The 15,873-nt window shown below is 47.7% G+C and overlaps 1 protein-coding gene across 1 annotated transcript in view; it reads right to left on the bottom strand.

Moving 5' to 3' along the window:
• Positions 1-15,873, bottom strand: part of ATP9A (ATPase phospholipid transporting 9A (putative)) — a 366,971-nt gene that overhangs the window by 240,205 nt on the left and 110,893 nt on the right. The window contains exons 3-4 of the mRNA XM_063958977.1: positions 12,838-12,951; positions 11,068-11,176 (exon numbers count right to left, since the gene is read on the bottom strand). Coding sequence (XP_063815047.1) covers positions 11,068-11,176; positions 12,838-12,951 — 223 coding nt within the window. The remainder of the gene's footprint in view (positions 1-11,067; positions 11,177-12,837; positions 12,952-15,873) is intronic.

Here is a 15,873-nt window from a genome sequence, read left to right on the forward strand (position 1 = left end):
AGATCGTCCAAGTAAGGGATAATTAAGACGCCTTTTCTTCGAAGAAGAATCATCATTTCGGCCATTACCTTGGTAAAGACCCGGGGTGCCGTGGACAATCCAAACGGCAGCGTCTGAAACTGATAGTGACAGTTCTGTACCACAAACCTGAGGTACCCTTGGTGAGAAGGGCAAATTGGGACATGGAGGTAAGCATCCTTGATGTCCAGAGACACCATTATAGTCCCCTTCTTCCAGGTTCGCTATCACTGCTCTGAGTGACTCCATCTTGAATTTGAACCTTTGTATGTAAGTGTTCAAGGATTTCAGATTTAAAATAGGTCTCACCGAGCCGTCCGGCTTCGGTACCACAAACAGCGTGGAATAATATCCCTTTCCCTGTTGTAGGAGGGGTACCTTGATTATCACCTGCTGGGAATACAGCTTGTGAATGGCTTCCAATACCGCCTCCCTGTCGGAGGGAGACGTTGGTAAAGCAGACTTCAGGAACCGGCGAGGGGGAGACGTCTCGAATTCCAATTTGTACCCCTGAGATACTACCTGCAGGATCCAGGGGTCCACTTGCGAGTGAGCCCACTGCGCGCTGAAATTCTTGAGACGGGCCCCCACCGTGCCTGAGTCCGCTTGTAAGGCCCCAGCGTCATGCTGAGGACTTGGCAGAAGCGGGGGAGGGCTTCTGTTCCTGGGAAGAGGCTGCCTGCTGCAGTCTTTTTCCCCTTCCTCTGCCCCGGGGCAGATATGAGTGGCCTTTTGCCCGCTTGCCCTTATGGGGACGAAAGGACTGAGCCTGAAAAGACGGTGTCTTTTTCTGCTGAGAGGTGACCTGGGGTAAAAAGGTGGATTTCCCAGCCGTTGCCGTGGCCACCAGGTCCGATAGACCGACCCCAAATAACTCCTCCCCTTTATACGGCAATACTTCCATATGCCGTTTGGAATCCGCATCACCTGACCACTGTCGCGTCCATAACCCTCTTCTGGCAGAAATGGACAGCGCACTTACTCTTGATGCCAGAGTGCAAATATCCCTCTGTGCATCTCGCCTATATAGAAATGCATCCTTTAAATGCTCTACAGTCAATAATATACTGTCCCTGTCCAGGGTATCAATATTTTCAGTCAGGGAATCCGACCAAGCCACCCCAGCACTGCACATCCAGGCTGAGGCGATTGCTGGTCGCAGTATAATACCAGTATGTGTGTATATACTTTTTAGGATATTTTCCAGCTTCCTATCAGCTGGTTCCTTGAGGGCGGCCGTATCAGGAGACGGTAACGCCACTTATTTTGATAAGCGTGTGAGCGCCTTATCTACCCTAGGGGGTGTTTCCCAACGCGCCCTAACCTCTGGCGGGAAAGGGTATAATGCCAATAATTTTTTAGAAATTATCAGTTTTTTATCGGGGGAAACCCACGCTTCATCACACACCTCATTTAATTCATCTGATTCAGGAAAAACTACGGGTAGTTTTTTCACACCCCACATAATACCCTTTTTTGTGGTACTTGTAGTATCAGAAATGTTCAAAACCTCCTTCATTGCCGTGATCATGTAACGTGTGGCCCTACTGGAAAATACGTTTGTTTCCTCACCGTCGACACTGGAGTCAGTGTCCGTGTCTGGGTCTGTGTCGACCATCTGAGGTAACGGGCGCTTTAGAGCCCCTGACGGTGTTTGAGACGCCTGTACAGGTAATAACTGATTTGCCGGCTGTCTCATGTCGTCAACAGTCTTTTGTAAAGTGCTGACACTATCACGTAATTCCTTCCATAAGACCATCCAGTCAGGTGTCGACTCCCTAGGGGGTGACATCACTATTACAGGCAATTGCTCCGCCTCCATACCATTTTCCTCCTCATACATGTCGACACAACGTACCGACACACAGCACACACACAGGGAATGCTCTGATAGAGGACAGGACCCCACTAGCCCTTTGGGGAGACAGAGGGAGAGTTTGCCAGCACACACCAGAGCGCTATATATATACAGGGATAACCTTATATAAGTGTTTTTCCCTTATATAGCTGCTGTATAGATTTATCTGCCAAATTAGTGCCCCCCCTCTCTTGTTTTACCCTGTTTCTGTAGTGCAGGACTGCAGGGGAGAGTCAGGGAGCTTCCCTCCAACGGAGCTGTGAGGGAAAATGGCGCCAGTGTGCTGAGGAGATAGGCTCCGCCCCCTTCTCGGCGGCCTTTCTCCCGCTTTTTTAAGGAAAAATTGGCAGGGGTTAAATGCATCCATATAGCCCAGGAGCTATATGTGATGTATTTTTTGCCATCTAAGGTGTTTATATTGCGTCTCAGGGCGCCCCCCCCCAGCGCCCTGCACCCTCAGTGACCGGAGTGTGAAGTGTGCTGAGAGCAATGGCGCACAGCTGCGGTGCTGTGCGCTACCTTATTGAAGACAGGACGTCTTCTGCCGCCGATTTTCCGGACCTCTTCAGTCTTCTGGCTCTGTAAGGGGGCCGGCGGCGCGGCTCTGGGACCCATCCATGGCTGGGCCTGTGATCGTCCCTCTGGAGCTAATGTCCAGTAGCCTAAGAAGCCCAATCCACTCTGCACGCAGGTGAGTTCGCTTCTTCTCCCCTTAGTCCCTCGGTGCAGTGAACCTGTTGCCAGCAGGATTCACTGAAAATAAAAAACCTATACTTAAACTTTTTCACTAAGCAGCTCAGGAGAGCCACCTAGTGTGCACCCTTCTCGTTCGGGCACAAAAATCTAACTGAGGCTTGGAGGAGGGTCATAGGGGGAGGAGCCAGTGCACACCAGGTAGTCCTAAAGCTTTTACTTTTGTGCCCAGTCTCCTGCGGAGCCGCTATTCCCCATGGTCCTTTCGGAGTTCCCAGCATCCACTAGGACGTCAGAGAAATGTATAAATACTCCCAGCACCACAAATGTGTTAAAAACACTGCAGTGCTCCCAGTTGACATTCTGACCTACAGAAACTCCAGTTGATATGCCACAATGCTCTCCATGCTGGTGATGAAGCTGTGTGTGGGGGGCCCTGGGAAACCACCCCAGCTTTGTTGTAGTTAATCAGTCTATGAAGCCAGCCAGGTAATGAAAACAGCTAGGAAATGAGGTGTGCGGTGAATGTGGAAAGTGTGTCCTGCTACTTCAAATACTCAACCTGACCTCCTATAAGCTGTGCTGCTCTTCTAAAACTTAAAACTGTGTGTCACAGATAATGGGGGGGAAAAATCCCTGTCCATTGGCAATAGCCAGGAGGTTCATACTTTGACTGACTGTTCGTTACTATAGCCAATCCCAGTTTCTGCAGGGGAAAAACGAGAACACTGGGGCAGAAGTATTAACCTGGAGAAGGCATAAGGAAGTGATAAACCAGTGATAAATACAAGGTGATAAACGCACCAGCCAGTCAGCTCCTAACTGTGAATTTGCATATTGGAACTGATTGGCTGGTGCGCTTATCACCTTGCACTTATCACTGGTTTATCACTTCCTTATGCCTTCTCCAGGTTAATACATCTGCCCCATTATTTTAAATAACTATATTTTACATAAAAGTATTGTACCAGATGAGCCATTCCACTGTCAGGTATGGAATATTTGTACAAGTTTTAAAATATCAATTTTTGTTAAAACTTAAAAACAAGGAAGTTTAAAAAAAATAATAATAATATTATCAAAGTGCCTAACGAAGCTTTTTTTGAAAGGTAGGAAAACCCCCAAAATTCTCCATTATACCTAACACAGTATCACAAAATGTAGAGGTTACATACGGGACAAGCCAAGTCCTCCACCATTTTATAAAACAGCTGGATAATTCCCCTCAACTGCTGTGTTTTGTTTTTTTTTCTAAAAAAAAAAAAAAACTATGAGAAAATAAGAATTTACTCACCGGTAATTCTATTTCTCGTAGTCCGTAGTGGATGCTGGGACTCCGTAAGGACCATGGGGAATAGCGGCTCCGCAGGAGACTGGGCACAACTAAAAGAAAGCTTTTGGTCTAACTGGTGTGCACTGGCTCCTCCCCCTATGACCCTCCTCCAGACCTCAGTTAGGATACTGTGCCCGGAAGAGCTGACACAATAAGGAAGGATTTTGAATCCCGGGTAAGACTCATACCAGCCACACCAATCACACCGTATAACTCGTGATACAATACCCAGTTAACAGTATGAACAATAACTGAGCCTCTCAACAGATGGCTCAACAATAACCCTTTAGTTAAACAATAACTATATACAAGTATTGCAGACAATCCGCACTTGGGATGGGCGCCCAGCATCCACTACGGACTACGAGAAATAGAATTACCGGTGAGTAAATTCTTATTTTCTCCGACGTCCTAAGTGGATACTGGGACTCCGTAAGGACCATGGGGATTATACCAAAGCTCCCAAACGGGCGGGAGAGTGCGGATGACTCTGCAGCACCGAATGGGCAAACTCTAGGTCCTCCTCAGCCAGGGTGTCAAACTTGTAGAATTTTGCAAATGTGTTTGACCCCGACCAAGTAGCTGCTCGGCAAAGTTGTAAAGCCGAGACCCCTCGGGCAGCCGCCCAAGAAGAGCCCACCTTCCTCGTGGAATGGGCTTTCACTGATTTAGGATGCGGCAGTCCAGCCGCAGAATGTGCAAGCTGAATCGTACTACAGACCCAGCGAGCAACAGTCTGCTTTGAAGCAGGTGCACCCAACTTGTTGGGCGCATACAGGATAGATAGCGAGCCAGTCTTTCTGACGCCAGCTGTCCTGGAAACATAAATTTTCAGGGCCCTGACTACGTCCAACAACTTGGAAGCCTCCAAGTCTTTAGTAGCCGCAGGCACCACAATAGGTTGGTTCATATGAAAAGCTGATACCACCATAGAGAGAAACTGGGGACGAGTCCTCAATTCTGCCCTATCCATATGAAAAATCAGATAAGGGCTTTTACATGACAAAGCCGCCAATTCTGATACACGCCTGGCCGAAGCCAAGGCCAACAACATGACCACTTTCCACGTGAGATATTTCAATTCCACGGTTTTAAGTGGCTCAAACCAATGTGACTTTAGGAAATCCAACACCACGTTGAGATCCCAAGGTGCCACTGGAGGCACAAAAGGGGGCTGAATATGCAGCACTCCCTTAACAAAAGTCTGAACTTCAGTCAGTGAAGCCAGTTCTCTCTGGAAGAAAATCGATAGAGCCGAAATCTGGACCTTAATGGAACCCAATTTTAGGCCCATAGTCACCCCTGACTGTAGGAAGTGCAGGAAACGGCCCAGCTGAAATTCTTCCGTTGGGGCCTTCCTGCCTCACACCACGCAACATATTTTCGCCAAATGCGGTGATAATGGTTCGCGGTCACTTCTTTCCTAGCTTTAATCAGCGTAGGAATGACTTCCTCCGGAATGCCCTTTTCCTTCAGGATCCGGCGTTCAACCGCTATGCCGTCAAACGCAGCCGCGGTAAGTCTTGGAACAGACAGGGCCCCTGCTGCAGCAGGTCCTGTCTGAGCGGCAGAGGCCATGGGTCCTCTGAGATCATTTCTTGAAGTTCCGGGTACCAAGCTCTTCTTGGCCAATCCGGAACAATGAGTATAGTTCTTACTCCTCTTCTCCTTATTATCCTCAGTACCTTTGGTATGAGAGGAAGAGGAGGGAACACATAAACCGTCCGGTACACCCAAGGTGTCACTAGAGCGTCCACAGCTATCGCCTGAGGGTCTCTTGAACTGGCGCAATATCTTTCTAGCTTTTTGTTTAGGCGGGACGCCATCATGTCCACCTGTGGCCTTTCCCAACGGTTTACAATCAGTTGGAAGACTTCTGGATGAAGTCCCCACTCTCCCGGGTGGAGGTCGTGCCTGCTGAGGAAGTCTGCTTCCCAGTTGTCCACTCCAGAATGAACACTGCTAACAGTGCTAACACGTGATTTTCCGCCCATCGGAGAATCCTTGTGGCTTCTGCCATCGCCGTCCTGCTTCTTGTGCCGCCCTGTCGGTTTACATGGGCGACTGCCGTGATGTTGTCTGACTGGATCAGTACCGGCTGGTTTTGAAGCAGGGGTTTTGCCTGACTTAGGGCATTGAAAATGGCCCTCAGTTCCAGAATATTTATGTGTAGGGAAGTCTCCTGACTTGACCATAGCCCTTGGAAGTTTCTTCCCTGTGTGACTGCCCCCCAGCCTCGAAGGCTGGCATCCGTGGTCACCAGGACCCAGTCCTGTATGCCGAATCTGCGGCCCTCTTGAAGATGAGCACTTTGCAGCCACCACAGCAGAGACACCCTGGTCCTTGGAGACAGGGTTATCAGCCGATGCATCTGAAGATGCGATCTTGTCCAGCAGGTCCCACTGAAAGGTTCTTGCATGGAACCTGCCGAATGGAATTGCTTCGTAGGAAGCTACCATTTTTCCCAGGACTCGCGTGCAGTGATGCACTGACACCCGTTTTGGTTTTAGGAGGCCTCTGACTAGAGATGACAGCTCCTTGGCAATCTCCTCCGGGAGAAACACTTTTTTCTGTTCTGTGTCCAGAACCATCCCCAGGAACAGTAGACGTGTCGTAGGGACCAGCTGTGACTTTGGAATATTTAGAATCCAGCCGTGCTGTTGTAGCACCTCCCGAGATAGTGCTACCCCGACCAACAACTGCTCCCTGGACCTCGCCTTTATCAGGAGATCGTCCAAGTACGGGATAATTAAAACTCCCTTTTTTCGAAGGAGTATCATCATTTCGGCCATTACCTTGGTAAATACCCTCGGTGCCGTGGAGAGACCAAACGGCAACGTCTGGAATTGGTAATGACAATCCGGTACCACAAATCTGAGGTACTTCTGGTGAGGATGGTAAATAGGGACATGCAGGTAAGCATCCTTGATGTCCAGTGATACCATGTAATCCCCCTCGTCCAGGCTTGCAATAACCGCCCTGAGCGATTCCATCTTGAACTTGAATTTTTTTATATATGTGTTCAAGGATTTCAAATTTAAAATGGGTCTCACCGAACCGTCCGGTTTCAGTACCACAAACATTGTGGAATAGTAACCCCGTCCTTGTTGAAGTAGGGGCACCTTGACTATCACCTGCTGGGAATACAGCTTGTGAATTGCCTCTAGCACTGCCTCCCTGCCTGAGGGAGTTGTTGGCAAGGCAGATTTGAGGAAACGGCGGGGATGGGGGACGTCTCGAATTCCAGCTTGTACCCCTGAGATACTACTTGAAGGATCCAGGGATCCACCCGTGAGCGAGCCCACTGATTGCTGAAGTTTTTGAGACGGGCCACCACCGTACCTGGCTCCGCCTGTGGAGCCCCAGCGTCATGCGGTGGACTTGGAGGAAGCGGGGGAGGACTTTTGCTCCTGGGAACTGGCTGTATGCTACAGCTTTTTCCCTCTACCTCTGCCTCTGGGCAGAAAGGACGCGCCTTTAAACCACTTGCCCTTATGGGGCCGAAAGGACTGTACCTGATAATACGGTGCTTTCTTTGGCTGTGAGGGAACATGGGGTAAAAATGCTGACTTCCCAGCTGTTGCTGTGGAAACGAGGTCCGAGAGACCATCCCCGAACAATTCCTCACCCTTATAAGGCAAAATTTCCATGTGCCTTTTAGAATCTGCATCACCTGTCCACTGCCGTGTCCATAACCCTCTCCTGGCAAAAATGGACATTGCACTTATTTTAGATGCCAGCCAGCAAATATCCCTCTGTGCATCTCTCATGTATAAGACTGCGTCTTTAATATGCTCTACGGTTAGCAATATAGTGTCCCTGTCTAGGGTATCAATATTTTCCGACAGGGAATCTGACCACGCAGCTGCAGCACTGCACATCCATGCTGAAGCAATAGCTGGTCTCAGTATAATACCTGTGTGTGTATATACAGACTTCAGGATAGCTTCCTGCTTTCTATCAGCAGACTCCTTTAGGGCGGCCGTATCCGGAGACGGTAGTGCCACCTTCTTTGATAAGCGTGTGAGCGCTTTATCCACCCTAGGGGATGTTTCCCAACGTGACCTATCCTCTGGCGGGAAAGGGTACGTCATTAGTAACCTTTTAGAAATTACCAGTTTCTTATCGGGGGAAGCCCACGCTTCTTCACACACTTCATTTAATTCCTCAGATGGAGGAAAAACTACTGGTAGTTTTATCTCTCCAAACATAATACCCTTTTTTGTGGTACCTGGGGTAACATCAGAAATGTGCAACACATTTTTCATAGCCTCAATCATGTAACGTGTGGCCCTATTGGAAGTTACATTAGTCTCATCGTCGTCAACACTGGAGTCAGTATCCGTGTCGACATCTGTGTCTGCCATCTGAGGTAGCGGGCGTTTTAGAGCCCCTGATGGCTTCTGAGACGCCTGGGCAGGCACAGGCTGAGAAGCCGGCTGTCCCACATTTGGTATGTCGTCATACCTTTTATGTAAGGAGTCGACACTGTCACGTAATTCCTTCCACATAACCATCCACTCAGGTGTCGGCCCCGCAGGGGGTGACATCACATTTATAGGCATCTGCTCCGCCTTCACATAAGCCTCCTCATCAAACATGTCGACACAGCCGTACCGACACACCGCACACACACAGGGAATGCTCTGACAGAGGACAGGACCCCACAAAGCCCTTTGGGGAGACAGAGAGAGAGTATGCCAGCACACACCAGAGCGCTATATAACACAGGGATTAACACTATAACTGAGTGTTTTCCCTTATAGCTGCTTATATATATATATATATATATATATATATATATATTGCTGCGCCTAAATTTAGTGGCCCCCCTCTCTTTTTTACCCTTTTGTAGCTTGAAACAGCAGGGGAGAGCCAGGGAGCGATCCTTCCAGCGGAGCTGTGAGGGAAAAATGGCGCCAGTGTGCTGAGGGAGATAGCCCCGCCCCTTTTCCGGCTGACTTTTCTCCCGCTTTTTTATGGATTCTGGCAGGGGTATTTATCACATATATAGCCTCTGGGACTATATATTGGGATTTTTTTGCCAGCCAAGGTATTAATATTGCTGCTCAGGGCGCCCCCCCCCCCCAGCGCCCTGCACCCATCAGTGACCGGAGTGTGAGGTGTGCATGAGGAGCAATGGCGCACAGCTGCAGTGCTGTGCGCTACCTTGTTGAAGACCGAAGTCTTCTGCCGACGATTTTCCGGACCATCTTCATGCTTCTGGCTCTGTAAGGGGGACGGCGGCGCGGCTCCGGGACCGGACGATCGAGGTCGGGTCCTGTGTTCGATCCCTCTGGAGCTAATGGTGTCCAGTAGCCTAAGAAGCCCAAGCTAGCTGCAAGCAGGTAGGTTCGCTTCTTCTCCCCTTAGTCCCTCGTAGCAGTGAGTCTGTTGCCAGCAGATCTCACTGAAAATAAAAAACCTAAAATATACTTTTTTTTCTAGGAGCTCAGGAGAGCCCCTAGTGTGCATCCAGCTCAGCCGGGCACAAGATTCTAACTGAGGTCTGGAGGAGGGTCATAGGGGGAGGAGCCAGTGCACACCAGTTAGACCAAAAGCTTTCTTTTAGTTGTGCCCAGTCTCCTGCGGAGCCGCTATTGCCCATGGTCCTTACGGAGTCCCAGCATCCACTTAGGACGTCAGAGAAAGAGCTATAATTTAAACTTGTTAGCTTATGTTGAAAACTTAAAAGATATACAGCTACAGATTTTTTTTACAGTGTCACATACGGTACATTTTTACCAATTTTCATGGAATGAGCCAGATGCATTATGGCTTAGGGCCCTAGATAAAACCAACTAAAATACCAACCAATCAGCTCCTGTCATTTTTCAAACACAGCCTGTAACATGGCAGTTGGGAGCGGATTGGTTGGTTCTTCATCTCCGTCCACTTATCTCTCTCCAAGGCTTAGTTAGTAGACCCCAAAGTATTAGCCAAACAGCTCCTAACTTCCATATTACAGCCTGTGTTTGAAAAATGAGCATTAGGTTGGTTGGTACATTATCTCCGTTCCCTTTATCCCTCTCCAAGGCTTAAGCTGGGTACACACTGAGATGATATCAGCCCAAATTTGTCCTTTCCGGCAGAATCGAACAAATCGGGCATACCAATAATCAGTGTGTATGTCCGACTTGCAGGTACCCGCGGTCACTAGCGATGGTCCCTGGTCTGCCCTTCTGCAAGCCCAACCGAAAGATAACGCTAGTGACTGCAGCATGTGTAATGAAGGAAGGAGCAATATGTCACTCAAACCTTCATTACATCGCCCAATGTGTACCCAAGATCCGACATGTCGGCCCACCAGGCCGACAAATATGCTGGGCACACATCGTCCCAGTGTATACTCAGCTTTAGTTAACAGACCATTCAGTCTTCTGACGCATCAGAACATTCTAGATAGGAGTTCACAGAACCATATACCTGCATTGCCAGTAAAGCTGCATTTACCATGCAGCAAATGCTGTTGGCTTGTGGTTTTAATGAACCTTACAGACACACTACACTCCAAATACACCTATCTATCCACCTAGTAGACTGGAGAGACACAGTGCAGTAACTGATTATCGCACCCGATCTCCCATCCAAAAGTGATAGGAGATTGCGGAGGCAATATTCAACTGTATGTAGTTTTTGCGCTGAGTACACCCACAGAGGTTGGGTTTAGCCGCGTAAAGCAGCTAAACCTGACCAAAGTGCTTGGTGCGATCGTGAAAACTGCAGTTTGGGTGACCAAACGGGTCACTTTTTACGCACTGCAGCTCACCACATCTAGGGAGTGTGAGCTGAAATGCAAATGCTGCCAGCCATCGTGCCCAAACGGAGCTACAATTGAATAGCTCCGACAGTTAATGTTACGTGTGGGTGCTAAGTAAAAAAAATAGTCAGATAACCATAGCATTGCAGGATGTCCTTTTTTCCTACAATGTCTGAATGCTTGTGTATAATTAGCAAATCTGCGACATGGCATACACAAAGCTCAATGCTAGGAGATAGAACAAAAAACTAGAAATGAGTAGATGCTGTGTCCATACTGGTGCATTGCTTCAGCCGCTGGTTTCTGTGCAGTCAGTGACAACAGGCTCAGCGGGGCTTATTGCTCACACTCTGGCTGCAGAGAGAAAAACAGCAGCAGTCGTTAAAGCCAAGGTGCCAGACTGACCTCTCGTCGTGAGCTTGCTGTAGATCTGAGAGTTGACTTCTTTATCACGTATGAAACATCTAATCTCCTCCACAGCTTCACGGATGATGGTGACAGTCAGAACGAATCCCTGCAGAATATAGAAATATTGTTTTATATGGCCAAGCATACCAAAACAGAACACCAGAGTCTATAAAATACCTGCAAAAGAAATATGTACTTCACATGCATGCAATGCTTTTATTGAAAATATAGTTTGGAATGGAAAATGAGCTTGGAATTCAATTGTCGACAATGGGTCTGATTCAGATCCGATTGCAGCAGAAAATTTGTTAGCTTATGGGCAAAACCATGTGCACTGCAGGTGGGGCAGATATAACATGTGCAGAGAGAGTCATCTGCCCCCCCCCCCCCCACTGCCGTGCACATGAGGGGTCATTCAGAGTTGATCGCTAGCTGTTTTCGTTCGCAGCGCAGCGATTAGGCAAAATAGCGGCACTTCTGCGCATGCGTACGCGGCGCAATGCGCAACGTACTTTCACAACAGCCAAAGTAGTTTCACACAAGGTCTAGCGAAGCTTTTCTGTCGCACTGCTGGCCGCTGAGTGATTGACAGGAAACGTGCGTTTCTGGGAGGTAACTGACCGTTTTCAGGGAGTGTGCTGAAAAACGCAGGCGTGTCAGATACAAACGCAGGCGTGGCTGGCCGAACGCAGGGCGTGTTCGTGACATCAAAACAGGAACTAAATAGTCTGAAGTGATCGCAAGCGCTGAGTAGGTCTGGAGCTACTCTGAAACTGCTCGAAAATATTTTGCAGCCGCTCTGCGATCCTTTTATTCGCACCTCTGCTAAGCTAAGATACACTCCCAGAGGGCGGCGGCTTAGCGTTTGCACGGCTGCTAAAAGCAGCTAGCGAGCGAACAACTCGGAATGAGGGCCCTGGTTTTGCCCATTAGTTAACAAATTTGCCGCTGCGATCAGGTCTGAATTAGGCCCAATGTGCGGTTGTGATATTTGGCTGCACTCATCCCCGAGAATTCCAGTAGCCTAACATCATTCATGTTTCTGCTGACTTCTTTGGGGTGTGTATAAAAATTGGTAATGTTTGTATCCGCAATTTGTATGCATTCCGGCTGTTCCTGAATAAATTAGTAGCATTCATTTACAGACTAGCTAGGAGTCTGTGGGATATTATTTACTGTCAACAGGCATGGCCCACAGAAAATTCTTGTTATTCCCAGAAACAGGGCTCATTAAAAAAAGAAACATGTTTTGTGGATCTAGGACCTGTTACAAAAAATGTGATTGAGTTGAAGCACTTTATGGGGGATATTGAACGGTTTGAAAAGTCAGTTGGGTGTTTGTTTTTGCCTATCTAAAGGGGGGTACTCACGGAGCGATATTCTAAGCAATCTGACTAGATTGCTTAGAATATCAGCATGATCGCTCCGTGTGTAGCCCCCTCAGCGATAGCGATGCGCGGCCCCGCACATCGCTATCGCTGCTGCCAGATTGGCCTGCATGCAGGCCAATCTAGCGGGTCGCTCACTTCACCCGCTGGGTGAAGTGAGCGGCCCCCCGTCTCCCCCCGCACGCTCAGCACAGATCGCGCTGTGCTGAGCGGCAGGAGAGATGTGTGCTGAGCGGTTCGCTCAGCACACATCTCTCCTGCATCGGCCCGTGGGTACTGGGCTTAAAAAACAGGAAAAAGCAGACACCCAACCGACTTTATCTGGAGAAGGACATTTGGCCAATGTATCGTCATTATATAAAAAACATAACCTACTCACCAAAGGAACCCAAAATGTGTAGAGTGGCCCCAGCCGCATTTCAGGCACGAACTGAGAACAGGCCAGCAACAAGAAATACAGGTTGAAGAAGTATTTGAACTGATTAAAAAGTATCTAAAAAAACAAAAAGAGGAATATTAGCTTATATACACACAAACTACACTGCACACAAATGTCCTAATATGTTAGTATATTTTATTCCAGACGCTGCTCCCTACCACTCAAATGACCTGCATTATAACCCAAAATGTGAAGGACTATAGTAAACATTATTAAACGTTGCCACAGTGTAGAATAGGTTGTCCTATCTGCAGTGTGTTGCAGCTCTAAGTACAAAGTTTTGAGGAGAGAATTATATGTACACCTGAAAACTACTAACTTTATTTACGATTCAGGCAGATCTATAAATCTTTGTTGTATCTATAGACATTTACTCACATACTTTTTTTACTGAAGCAAAAAACACAGCCTGCATAATGAACTATGACGTACAGGGGTGTGATACTTGATGTTCTGGCGCCGGGATTCCGTGTGGTGGTGGGATTCGATCGTCTGTCACATGACCACTGGCATCCAGACCTGCGGAATGCTGATGGGTTGGTATCAGGAGATCGGCGTTTGGGACCCCAGAAGTCACCATATCGACTCCGGAATCCCAGTCACCAGATTGCCAGCAGCGGGGGGTGAGCGTAAGTTAGCCCACTGCAGGCTCGAGTGGGAATAGTCCCTGTTAGTTGGCTGGCCAGAGATCGGGATTCCAGTGTCGGTATAGTGACCGGCGGGATCCCATCCGCCGGCCACATGACTACATCCCCCTTTACACGTGCACACTTTTTACTATATATGCTGTGCTGTTAATACATCTTGACTGTTAAACACCAGGTGAATATGCAAAAGTGCAGTAGCAGCCCACACACTACCACTGCTGTGTCATAACTGATTAAAAAAGCGCATTCACAGATATAATGTATGGATAGAATACAGGTTTAGCACTTTTCCTTACAAGCACTTTTTAGTAGATTCTCTCAATGTATTGGGAGCGCAATGAAAACTCCTTAGAAATTCCTAGAGCATAGGGATGATTAATAAATGATCCCAAACCCTGCACGTGTCTGCTGTTCATGTGAACCACAGGTTAAAAATGGATCTCTCTTAAACAACTGGAAGCATAACAGAGGAAACAACTAAAAATGATCAATTGTGCACACAGCTGTCCCTCCTTCCCAGGTTGTTAATGAATGGCACTCTGCCCCCAGGAAACTGCCATGCTACTCGCAGTGCCTGGGGGAGCAGAAGGATGTTATTTGCATAAGAGAACAACAATATTTTTAAACAAAATTGCTTGATGTGACCACAAACACAGGAACACAAAAGTGTCATAACTCCTACTGCTACATAAAACCTAGACGTCCATAGCACTGCTGCCACAGATGGCCTTGTTGCCTTCGGCGGTTTAATTATATCACATCGGGAGCCTGCTGTGAGGTCACAGTTCAGCTAATAAATGAGTACTCTGACCTGTAGTTATAGAACATTTCATTTACCACTAGATTTTTCAAGGGAGTATTGTAATCTCAGAATTACACTGAAGGTTACAAGTATTTGTAAAGCACTTGAAAGTTCGAAGTATTTGGAAAGCACGCAAACATCCCATTTTTACCTATAATTGCAAAAATAGGATTTTAATGACATACTGGTAAATCCTTTTCTCGTAGTCTGTAGAGGATACTGGGGTCCACATTAGTACCATGGGTATAAACGGGTCAACTAGGAGCCATGGGCACTTTAAGACTTTGATAGTGTGGGCTGGCTCCTCCCTCTATGCCCCTCCTACCAGACTCAGTCTAGGAAACTAGGGGGGTAATTCCAAGTTGATCGCAGCAGGAAATTTTGTAGCAGTTGGGCAAAACCATGTGCACTGCAGGGGAGGCAGATATAACATGTGCAGAGAGAGTTAGATTTGGGTGTGGTGTGTTCAATCTGCAATCTAAATTGCAGTGTAAAAATAAAGCAGCCAGTATTTACCCTGCACAGAAACAAAATAACCTACCCAAATCTAACTCTCTCTGCAAATGTTATATCTGCCTCCCCTGCAGTGCACATGGTTTTGCCCAACTGCTACAAAATTTCCTGCTGCGATCAACTTGGAATTACCCCCTAGGATAGAAAAGATAGTGGTGAGATTCCGAAGCAGCACACACAACTAGAGAAAAGCCAAGCTAACCAAACTTCAAACCAGGAACAGCAACAGCTGAACCAACAATACTTAACCAAGTAACAGTGCAGGAATAAACGAAGCACTAGGCGGGCACCCAGTATCCTCTACGGACTACGAGAAAAGGATTTACTGGTAGGTAATTAAAATCCTATTTTCTCTTACGTCCTACAGGATACTGGGGTCCACATTAGTACCATGGGGATGGTACCAAAACTCCCAAACCGGGTGGGAGAGTGCTGAGGTCAAACTGAAGGTCCTCAGAGGCCAAAGTATCGAACTTGTAGAACTTAGCAAACGTGTTCTAACCTGACCAAGTTGCTGCTCGGCAGAGCTGTAAAGCCGACACACCCCAGGCAGCCGCCCAGGAAGAACCCACCGACCTAGTAGAGTGGGCCTGTACAGATCTTGGAACCGGCAAGCCTGCCGTAGAATAAGCATGCTGGATAGTAAGCCTGATCCAGCGAGCAATAGACTGCTTTGAAGCAGGACACCCAATTTTATTGGGATCACAGAGAACAAACAGCGAGTCAGAATTTCTGTGACTAGCTGTCCGCTTCACATAGATCTTCAAAGCCCTCACGACATCCAAGGACTTTGAAGTTTCAGAGGTGTTGATAACCACCAGAACCACAATAGGTTGGTGGATATAAAACGCAGACACCACCTTAGGAAGAAATTGCTCACGAGTTCTGAGTTCAGCTCTATCTTCATGAAAAATCAAATAGGGGCTCTTGTGAGACAACGCCCCCAGCTCCGACACGCGTCTTGTTGAAGCCAAGGCCAACAGTGTGACGGTTTTCCACGTAAGAAACTTTACG

This window comes from Pseudophryne corroboree, chromosome 3 (genome assembly GCF_028390025.1).
Source record: "Pseudophryne corroboree isolate aPseCor3 chromosome 3, aPseCor3.hap2, whole genome shotgun sequence".
Classification (NCBI taxonomy): domain Eukaryota; kingdom Metazoa; phylum Chordata; class Amphibia; order Anura; family Myobatrachidae; genus Pseudophryne; species Pseudophryne corroboree.